This window comes from Nannobrachium achirus (assembly GCF_963921795.1).
Source record: "Nannobrachium achirus genome assembly, chromosome: 4".
Taxonomy (NCBI): Eukaryota; Metazoa; Chordata; class Actinopteri; order Myctophiformes; family Myctophidae; genus Nannobrachium; species Nannobrachium achirus.
Window position 1 is genome coordinate 29,979,088 of NC_137813.1, and position 11,527 is coordinate 29,990,614.

At 42.9% G+C, this 11,527-nt stretch overlaps 1 protein-coding gene across 1 annotated transcript in view; it reads left to right on the forward strand.

Moving 5' to 3' along the window:
* Positions 1 to 11,527, forward strand: part of prkcbb (protein kinase C, beta b) — a gene marked incomplete at its 5' end in the record, with an annotated part of 122,709 nt that overhangs the window by 87,421 nt on the left and 23,761 nt on the right. Inside the window, 2 exons of the mRNA XM_080723872.1 lie at positions 2,070 to 2,166; positions 2,823 to 2,966. Of these exons, the coding sequence (XP_080579998.1) occupies positions 2,070 to 2,166; positions 2,823 to 2,966 (241 nt within the window). The remainder of the gene's footprint in view (positions 1 to 2,069; positions 2,167 to 2,822; positions 2,967 to 11,527) is intronic.

Sequence of the window (11,527 nt, forward strand, 5' to 3'; positions counted from 1 at the left end):
CAAGTGTGGCACTTGTGTGTGTACTGCAGCATGGTAGCAAGCAGCAGTGCTAACAACAAGACTGAGTCCCACCATCTGACTTCCCTAAGAACTATGGGTAAGGGGGGGGCAGGACCTAGTGACCCACCCCCCTCCGCGCGCGCGCTCCCTTGGGACCGCCCCCTGAACTCGCTTTGATCCTTACGAATCGTCGCACTATTTATGGCTCTTTAAAGCCCGGCCATTTGGGAATTCGCAATGCTCCCCCTGGAAACAGCTCAAGGACCCACCAGAGGTCCCCGAACCACACTTTGGCAACCAGCCATGGACCCCCTGGAAACCTTTCAGGGACCCTCGGGGGTAACCGAACCACACTTTGGGAACCAGCAATGGACCCTCAAGGACCTCCAGGTTTCCCTATGTTTTGTATTAATTCTAAAATCTGCAAAGTAACAAGTAACTGAAGCAGTCAAATACTGTAATTGTAGTGGAGTATAAGTAACAAAAATGGAAAGTAAGATATGATGAAAACATAATAAAAATGGTGTCATTCTTTAGTGCTGAATTGTGCCGTAAATTTTATAATTTGTGCTGCTATCATTATTGAGATATTCTACACAACACCACTGTTCTGCTGCTATCTTCTACAATGAAATACTGCTGCACCGGCAATCAGTATACTGCTGCTAAATCTGCTAATTCATAACCATATAAATATTTATATATATAAATATATATAAAAGCACAATTGATGATTTCAACTGCACAAATTAGAGCACATCCAGCACAAAAAATGTAGACCATTTTTCCCGATTTGTAGCCAAACAATTGGGGTGCAAGCCTAAGCAAAACTATAACTTAGAATAATCCCTTATTCTTTTTAAGTAAAATTTCTAAAACACTACAAAACATGTCTCAAAGACAAATACAAGCAAACGTCTCCACAGTAACAGTTGTGTGTGTGTGTGTGTGTGTGTGTGTGTGTGTGTGTGTGTGTGTGTGTGTGTGTGTGTGTGTGTGTGTGTGTGTGTGTGTGTGTGTGTGTGTGTGTGCGTGTGTGTGCGCGTGTGTGCGTGCGTGCGTGCGTGCGTGCGTGCGTGCGTGCGTGCGTGCGTGCGTGCGTGCACATTGTAGATCAACTTCATAGCAGTATTAAGTGGTCCATCTATGTTTTTTTATTAATAATAAAATCTGCAAAATAACAAGTAACTGAAGCTGTCAAATGCTGTATTTATAGTAGAGTATATGTAACAAAAATGGAAAGTAGAATAAAAGTACCTCAAAATTGTACTGTAGGTACAAGTACTTGTATATACTTGAGTAAATGTACTTGGTTACTTTGCAGCACCACTAGCCTTACATTAAGACGTCTCTGCCGAGACTTTCGCATTGTCACTGCAGGGCCGACTTATGTAAGGCTACATCACCACAGAACAGCCAATGACAGCCAAGCCTTTAATCACAGCTGTGTCAATCAGTAGAGTGTAGAGGGACATTTATTTATAGTTTTAACTATAACTATAGTTTTATACATCACACAGCTTAGACATTTGGATCAAATCAGACAGCAGACCTGTGTGAACACATTGATATGAATAGCATATCTGAAGTGTGAATATTGCAGCCACAGCGACTTAATATAAACATGGGTCCCTTTCCCCTGTCTCACTCTCTCCCCACTCACTAAACCCATTGAAAATGCATTGGGTGCTTAAAGTTAAACATTTTTATTTTTTTATAATTAAACTACAAAACATTTCAAAACCAAAAGTACAAGCACACGTGTCCTCAGTAAGCTGAACACATAAAAATTTGAATGGTGTTTAAAGGTGTAAGCGTTTAGGAGATGAATCGCGCCAAAGTTTTAGGATACTGACTGACTGACTGATAGATAAATAATGAAGATAACTAAAGTGTGCTCGCCTTCCAGGCGAGCCCACAATAATGAAAACAAGTGAATAACAAACAATCATACAAATATAACAGTGATACTGTATATTGATTTTGTTTATCCAGATGTACTTGGTTCTTCTGTCTCTCTCTCTCTCTCTCTCTCTCTCTCTCTCTCTCTCTCTCTCTCTCTCTCTCAGGTTTAAGATGCTTTCCCAGGAGGAGGGGGAGTACTTTAATGTTCCTGTAGCTCCTGAAGGAGAGGAAGGCAATGAGGAACTACGGCAGAAGTTTGAGGTGTGTGTGTGTGTGTGTGTGTGTGCGTGCGTGCGTGCGTGCATGCGTGCGTGTGTGTGCGCGTGTCTCTTTGTTTCTCTATCCTCAAGTTCATAATCTTCAGACACTCAATGAGACAGAATTCTGAATAAATGAGTGATTTGGCTGTCCTACATTGTAAGACAGCACGTAGTAACTCATTCCAAGGAAGCTAGCAGAAGCCTTTATTCTCATTCAGTACTTGTATCCATTTCCCTTACTGAGTAAAAACAGCCAACACATTTTGATGCTTACATTATACACTAATGGTTAATGTATAGTTTGTTAAATGACTGTCATGCAATGAAGTATAAATTAACTCATTTGCTGCTTTTTTCAAAATGGCTGCCAAGTACCAGGATGCCCCCAGTCTCCATAGACTTCCATGTCATTCATAGTGCACGCATCATGCACGCCCTTGACTAGATCATGCACACTGTTCACAGCTTTAAAACAAAGAAATCTGTTGGAGGCATCCGTTCAGGCATTCATGAGATAGCAGCCATTATGTTTCGTTGTTATGTAAACAAACATGGCTGCCATGTTTGAAAGATGGGGTTGGTATGGGGGTTAAACATGCAATTTCACGATTGCGATCATGCCTACTACTTCTTCTGTCTCTCTCTCCCGCTGTTCAGAGAGCTAAGATTGGTCCCAGCAAGAACAACGATGCTTCAGCGGCCAATGCCGCGGCCCGGTTCGATGCCAATGGCACCCGAGACCGAATCAAACTCTCCGACTTCAACTTCCTCATGGTGCTGGGCAAGGGCAGCTTCGGCAAGGTGAGTGCTTGTGTGTGTGTGTGTGTGTGTGTGTGTGTGTGTGTGTGTGTGTGTGTGTGTGTGTGTGTGTGTGTGTGTGTGTGTGTGTGTGTGTGCCTGTGCCTGTGCCTGTGCGCGTGCACGTGCTCATGCGTGCGTGCGGCACTTACTCCGACCTTGCACTTTGTAAGTCGCTCTGAATACGAGTGTCTGTTAAATGCCTGAATTGTAAATTCTAATTATGTATGTGTGTGCATGTTTATTCATAGAGGCATCTACGGGGGTGTGTGGGAGTATGTGTGTCCATTTGTCTACGTAGTGTGTATGTCTGAGCTGTGTGTATGTGTGTGAGAGAGAGAGAGAGAGGAGGGAAGGAATGAAGAATTGATGGAGAGAGCGAAAGAGCAAAGCCAGAAAGAGATGAATAAAGTGAAGGAGAGAGGAAGGATGATGGGCGATATAAAGGGAAAGAGAGAGAGAGAGACGGGGTAAGAAAAGAGACAGACAAGGGGGAGAGAGAGAGCGACAGGTTGAGGGAGAGAGAGAGAGAGAGAGAAGCCATTGTCTGTACCAAACCTGTGTGGCGGCAGCCTCCTGTTTCCATGGTAACTGGCATTTAAAGTCACATATACGTCAATGTAGAGAGACATGAGTCACACACACACGCATGTAAGCACGCACGCACGCACGCACGCACACACACACACGCACACGCACACACACACACACACACACACACACACTGTGTGTGTGTGTATGTGTGTGTCTGTGTGCGTGGGAGGCTGCTGGTCTCAGAGCTGCTCTCAGTGTGTCTGAGGATATCTATATTATAATGCCGCTGCTACTGCTGCTGTCTCTCTACCGTTGTCCTTACAGCACGCACGCACGCACGCACGCACGCACGCACACACGCACGCACGCACGCACGCACGCACTCCATGTCCGGACCCAGGCGCACCTCCGTCCGGACCGCGGCACATTTCTGAGAAATCTCCGCACAGTTGTATCTGACGATCGGACTGACTGTGTGTGATTTGTGTTTGTGTGTGCGTGGGTGTGTGTGCTCATTCGCTCAAACACATACACAGGCTCACAAGACACACCCCGTCCCCTACGCCAATTTGCAAGCCCACAAAGCGTCGCGGGTGCAACGTGCTGTGGGCTTGTAGATCAAAGGTTTTAGTTCCCTCCGAAGCAGTCTGCTCTCCATGCTGCTCCCCCCTCCCCTCCCCTCTCCACACACTCATGCCGCTCGCTGCCTGAAAAAGTTGCTAAAACCTCTTGGAAACCATTGCTCCCACTGGATTAATAACTTAGAGATCTTCTACCTTTGGCTGTTCAATTGGAGAGGACAACAGCAACACATTAATATCCACGATGTAAGGCTCCGACTGCTTGCATTAGACGAGAAATGGTCGCGAAACTCGCGATGCGTGATCATGCGTCTTTAACAATGTGATGTGTCGTCGCATATTATTGCCAGCTATCCTAGGCTGTGTTAGGTTAATAACTATGACTCGTTGACCCTGATTTGACTGGCCATTTGACATAGGCAACAGCACAGTCTGGCTTGTGCAGTACGTGTGTCAACTGAATGTCAAGTAATCCTCTCCCCCTCACGCTAAGTTTCACTTTATTTTCCATTCTGAACGACAAGCCTAATATTGCATTTATGCTCTTTAGTTTCCAATAATTAAACTATAAGCCAGTGTTTTATTGCTACACAATAAATGTAAATAATGTAGCCTACTCTACATGCATAAATAATTATCCATTCATCCATCCATCCATCTTCAACCGCTTATCCAGCATCGGGTAGCAGGGGTAACAGTTCCAACTGAGATTTCCAAAGTTCCAAATAATAATAATAATAATTAAAATAAACAATTCTAATGATTATAATAAACATACATACATACAGTACATACTGTATTAATGTATCCGCCTTATTTCGCCTTCGCCTTTTTTTTCCGGACCCGGACCTGTTTCAAAAAAATATTTCTGGACCTTCAAGATTTGTATTTGAGGACCCCTGCACTAGACTATAATTAAAGTCGACAATATGCAGTGAAATGAAGCAATGGATGAAATTGTGTCTATCTAGAGTTTAATCAATCTGTTTAGATGAAGTCAGTTATGATCACAAACATGTAACCCTGTGTATAGAATTTCATGGTCAATGCAATGAGCAGAATATGAAATAGGAGCAGATCTGGAACCTGAACTGAGGATATGAAACGGGTGAAAAAAGGGGAACGGCTAACTTATAAACTAATACTAATTCAATAGATCAGGGGTTCCCAGACTTTTTAGCTCGAGAACCAAAAGAGAAATTAGACGTTTGCCCCAACTAGTGAAAATAGCAGATCTACAAGCTCACAAAGTAATTTTTTTAATGGAAATTATTCATTTGTTTGACATTAACTTCTTCAGTGCCATATGCAAAGTGGGACCTCTTATATTGCCACCAAAGGGTACAAAGGGTTAAAAAATAGTGTGCACGCTGGTGCACAAATTCGTGCACAGATCATGCACTATGCATGTGCATGCTTTTCACAGCTTTCAAACAAAAAAATCCGCTTGGAAATCCGTTCTGGCATTCAGGAGAAAGGAGCCCTTATGTTTTCTTCAAATGTAAACAAACATGGCTGCCATGTTTGAAAGATGGGGTTGGTATGGGGGTTAAACATGCAATTTCGCGATCGCGATCATGCCTAGTACACTGTTTGAGGTCCAAAATTTTTTTTTTCAAAAAACTTTTTTTTTTTTTAAAAAGGACGTCCAGAAGACGTCTGGCAGGGAGGTCCATAGTTAAAAAGACGTTTTTATTATAGAAACGTCTTTTTTGGCAGGGTAGGTGCAAGCCCCCAGAACCCAGGGCTAGATTTGAAGCAACCCCGATGGTGGCCAAAGTTGGAACTGCAGCCTAAACGCGCATTTTGGTCCCGCCCCCTCCACTCCTTCCTGTGAGCGGAGAGCAGTGTGACGTCATTTGTGGTCTCGAATAGTGGCCAATTTCCCCCAGAATGCACCTGGATTAGCTACATGCTAGCACGTAGCCGTTGCTTCAAAACGCCACTGAGCACTTGCATTGAAATGATAGTGGGGGCGGGGCTCGTCCGCTCTCTATTTTTGCGACCGTCAGGGAGCAGTTTACTATGAAAACCTCCACCGGCCGTCCGTCCGTCCGTCCGTCCGTCCGTCCGTCCGTCGGTCACACGTCACACGTCACACCTTTGCCCTGCTCATATCTCCGCATCAGTATGACATCACACCACATGTGTACACAAACCTTTGTGTACGTTGCTGTGGCAACAGTCTGTTGTTGCTGGTCTGTTAGTGTACGTTAACAACCACCTTAGCAACCATGGTTTTACCCTAGCAACCAACTGTTTACCCTAGCAACCAACTGTTTACCATAGCAACCATGTTTTTTTACCCTAGCAACCAACTGTTTACCATAGCAACCAGATACTCAGAGCAGGGATTTCTCCATAATATATGGGCATAAAAGGGATTCTGTTAGGGATCTCCATATATGGGCATAAAAGGGATTCTGTTAGGGATCTCCATATATGGGCATACAAGGGATTCTGTTAGGGATCTCCATATATGGGCATAAAAGGGATTCTGTTAGGGATCTCCATATATGGGCATAAAAGGGATTCTGTTAGGGATCTCCATATATGGGCATAAAAGGGATTCTGTTAGGGATCTCCATATATGGGCATAAAAGGGATTCTGTTAGCTGTTAGTGATCTCCATATATGGGCATAAAAGGGATGCTGTTAGGGATCTCCATATATGGGCATAAAAGGGATTCTGTTAGGGATCTCCATATTTGGGCATGAAAGGGATTCTGTTAGGGATCTCCATATATGGGCATAAAAGGGATTGTATCCCAGATGATGCCCTGTTAGGAGATCCACACTAACAGAATCCATATATGGTCCTACCGACAGCTGCTATAAAGCCAACCCTGGCGATAAGGTCTGAGTCGAAGAAATGCTTCTTTCCTGGCAAGAATTGCCCCTTTATACTGTAGGGCTCGTTTGTGTATTGTATGACATCACGCCACATCATCGGCTGAGGACTGTGTGATGTCATCATATCTCCATATATGGAGACATAAGTTGCTCATGCCCAAATATGGGCTGGTGAGGTCAGACTTAGTGTGATGCGTAGGTTATCTCCATATATGGAGATTCAACTTCAATGAGTAACCATGGCAAACTGTCAACTGCCCGTATGTCTTGATAATTGGTAAAACAAACTTTTGGCCTATTTGTGGAGATAAGCGACCAACGGTCGCTTATCTCCCGATTAGGGAGTCTTACTGGTATATATACTCTATGGGTAGGTGTTATGTAAACAAACATGGCTGCCATGTTTGAAAGATGGGGTTGGTATGGGGGTTAAACATGCAATTTCGCGATCGCGATCATGCCTAGTACACTGTTTGAGGTCCAAACATTTTTTTTTTTTTTTTACTTTTTTGAAAAAAAACACCTTTTTTTTTTTTTTTTTTTTTTTAAAAGACGTCCAGAAGACGTCTGGCAGGGAGGTCCATAGTTAAAAAGACGTTTTTATTATAGAAACGTCTTTTTTGGCAGGGTAGGTGTTAATGACATACGTTTTAACTTTTATAAATATTAAACGAAAAATGAATAAATAGATACTTAAACCTATACAAATGTGTCCACGACCCACGTAAGGGGCCCGACCCACTGTTTGGGAAACAGTACAATAGATGATCTAATGCTGTAGACATGAGCTGAATTTGCTGAGCTGATCTGTTGGTGTCTTTGGAGTATGTCAAGCTGACATGTGACGTGCTCGTATCTTTAGGATGGAGTCCTCTCATCATGCTGAGGTCCACGTTGGAGTGGTGGTTGGCTGTTGATGTTTCCCATGTCCTTGGTTCGTCCAAGTCAATGGATAAAGCTTGTTCGCTGGAAATAACGCCTACTTCCGGGTTCTCCTTGAAGTTGCTTTTCCTATAAATGACCCAGCACTGCAGATGTTGCTTTTTGTATTTCACCTTGTAGACATTATCAAGACATTATTATCTCAATGGAATTCAATTCTCACTTTACACTTGATTTTATTGCCTTAGCAAACAGTTTCATAACACTTTATGTTTTCAAACCCTAGTTTAAAGTCTTTTTTTAAATCATCGTGAGAGAGCATTTAGTAAATTATGTTCCCATTATAATTTTTTTATAAATGATAAAGTAGGGTATGTTCCTAGGATTTCTACTGGTTCTACTGATCTGCCCTCCAGCCAATAGCATTCATGGTGGAGTCTCTTCTAGTAGATTGAAGAATTGTTGCATGTTACCAAGATAATAGAGGGAAGTTCTTGTTTCAGGATAGGAAGGGTTGCACATAGCAACCATTGAAGCTTTCGTCTGGTCACAGACGAAGACAGCAGTGGAGTGGGTCACCAGCTGTAGTGGTCTTCATCCAATGATTTGATTTAGGTTTACTTGTGCACGCCTGCTGTACTAAAGCTATCAGGCATATCAGTGCAAGTTACTTAAGAGCCTTTAAGTGACACAGACTCTGTAGGAGTCCAAAAGTTTATTTACAACAGAGAGGGAAAATTGGCTTTATAATTTGACTTGGGAGAAGCTGGTCATTTGCATATGGGTCCTGCCCATGAGATGAAATCGATAAGATAAGCAGCTTCAGGCTCTTAACTGCTATTCTATTTTAACTCAGGGAGAGCATTTTGAATCACCAATCATCCACGCTTCATGGATGGATGGATGGATGGTGCGTGTCTTGGTAGAATTCAGTGTGATGGCCTCTTTAGGGTTCCATTTGCTGAGGTGTCCGCTATAGGCCGAAAGTGTGGCCGAGACCATGTTTTCCCCCTGTCTGTTTGTTTGTCAGTCCGTCTGTGAACAGCTAATATCTGGCACCGTTGGCCCAATCGAAGTGAAACTGGTCACTCACACTCTGGATGCCCAAGCAGAAGCTCTGCCCCAAACTTAGAGCAGCCTGTTATAGTGCCACCAGGAGGCTGACTATTTTATATTAGTCCTACAGATTTCATCCAAACATCATGCAAATCGCTACACATTAAAGTAGCAGATGTACAAGCTCACAGTGTGATGCATCTGCTATTTTTGAATGTGGTTAAAATGAAAATATCTATAAATCCCACACTGTGTGTGCGTCTGTGTTTGTTTGAGTGACAGGATCTTGCAGGTTTATGTGACTTGGTCTTGTCCTTGTGTTTCTCTGGCCAGCTGGTGTCCTTTCTCTGTCTCACATTCATGGAGTTTGTATTTACATAGAGTCACACTGTCACCATATGGTGTGTGTGCGCACACACACACACACACACACACACACACACACACACACATTTATAAAGAAAACGTGGACACAGAAACCGAAATATGCTGTAGGTGCAGATGCAAGCACACACACAAACAAATTAAGATACTGTATGCACATAGACAAACATAACGCACACAAATGTAACACCGTAGGCTACATACAGAATACTATAGTTCCCAATTTTGAACTGGCACTGCCCTCCAGAGCGCGTGTGCACGCACGCACGCACGCACACACGCTATCCTACCTGGGCCTTACTGTCCTAGTGTCCTTCGATGCTGTGGTCCCACTAGAGACCCAAACCCAGTAACCTCTCCATATTACCATAGCTGAATATGTATAAACCAGACGCCGCCAAACACTTTAACACAGCAAGAATTAGCTTGTTAGCTTTACTGTGTTGTTTCCTCAGGATTCTGTTTCCAGGATAACAGATACCTTGATGTTGTTCAGCTGCTTAGTTAGACCTTTAAAAAATATATTTTTCTATAAAATCGTCTATAATATCGTCTCTGTCGGGTTGGAAACGTTGACTTTTCTGGAATCAAATTGAAAAATAGCAAAAGTAGCAGCAGATCGATGTGAAGTGTGGTCTCGTCGAAAAAAACTAAGACGAAAATCTTTCGTCAACTACTTTTTTTCACTGACGAAAACAAAATAAAAACTATGATGACCAAAGCTAAAACTAACTATGTTGACAATTTTGTCAACAAATAGAAACTAGACTAAAATGTTAGGGATGGACTACTGGAGAAGAGATCCAGTTGAACAAAAATACATTTTATGTATAGGGTGAGAAGTTCAGTCACCAGAGAGAGACTTGGAGTAGAACCGCTGCTCCTACACTTGGAAAGGAGTCAGCTTAGGTGGTTCGGGCATCTAGTACAGATGCCTCCCGAGCGCCTTCCTAGGAAGGTCCTCGATGCACGTCCCACTGGGAGGAGACCCCGTGGCAGACCAAAGACCAGATGGAGAGATTATATCTCCAAACTGGCTTGGGAACGCCTTGGTATACTCCCTGAGGGAGTGGAGGAAGTTGCTCAGGATAAGGAAATCTGGAGGTCTCAGTTGGAACTGTTACCCCCGCGACCCGATTCCGGATAAGCGGTTGAAGATGGATGGATGGATGTGCTCTGGTATTTTCAGCATGCAACGAAGTGTAAAATCATACATATTTGTGTACTGTAGATTTAGTAGACTAAAACCTTATGATATTTAGTCGACTAAAACTAACACTTCATATGACTGGGATTTTATTCAAAAGACTATGACTGAAACAAAAATGTGCTGTCAAAATCAACACTAAGATGAACAAACTGTGTCACTTCCTGCTGCATTTCGAGTTTGTAGATTTGCTGCCTCTGATGCTTTTGTGTGACGCTGTAGTATGATCAAGAGGGCATTCATTTATGAAAAAACACAAATTGTTAATATGGAAATCAGAGGTTTCTGCCCGACAGCAACGATATCCGGTTTTAATATGGTGATGAGAGATAATAATATACAAGACATTATCCTGTTGTCTTCTCCCTGCCTGATGACCACTGTTGTTAGCTAACGTTACGCTAAGGTTGTGCTTTTCAAATCAATCTACGCTTTGTAATGCATTAAAATGCAAGAATAATGTAACTTTGACCAAATGATATTTAACATGATGGATTACCTTTTAGGCCTGGGTATTGGCAGGTAACGAATGATATGATGCTGTAAGTACAGTATGCTGCTTGCGGTGCGATACATTTGCTGATATGAAGCGCATCACCAAAGTGCCACAAGATGAAGCCAAAATAATCTTCTATTATGTGCCTTGACAGTGGCAGGGGCTAGCTTTAGGTTCACTGCCATTTGTCATGCCCTCTCTCAATACTTCTCCCTCCACATTGCAGAGGGATTCACCAGTATGTGGGGTAGGGCTCAGAGTAATATAAATGCAGACATTTTATTAAAAACAAACAAACTTGGTGTCCCGGTGACACACAGGTAAAGTTCCTGCCATGGATGGCTTGTCTGGGCATTCTAAGAAATGTAACTGCCTGTGTTCACGGGTGAGAAGGCTGGCGAGCAGGGTGATCTCTGTCACTCCAATAAGGCAAGGAAGAATGTAGGCCTGATATGGTACAACTTGTCCTTGTAGCAACTACTGTAGGTCCTAATATCAGAGATGGAAAAAGTACTCACATTCTTTACTTGAGTAAAAGTATACATTCTGCAATATAGAAATACTCCGTTAC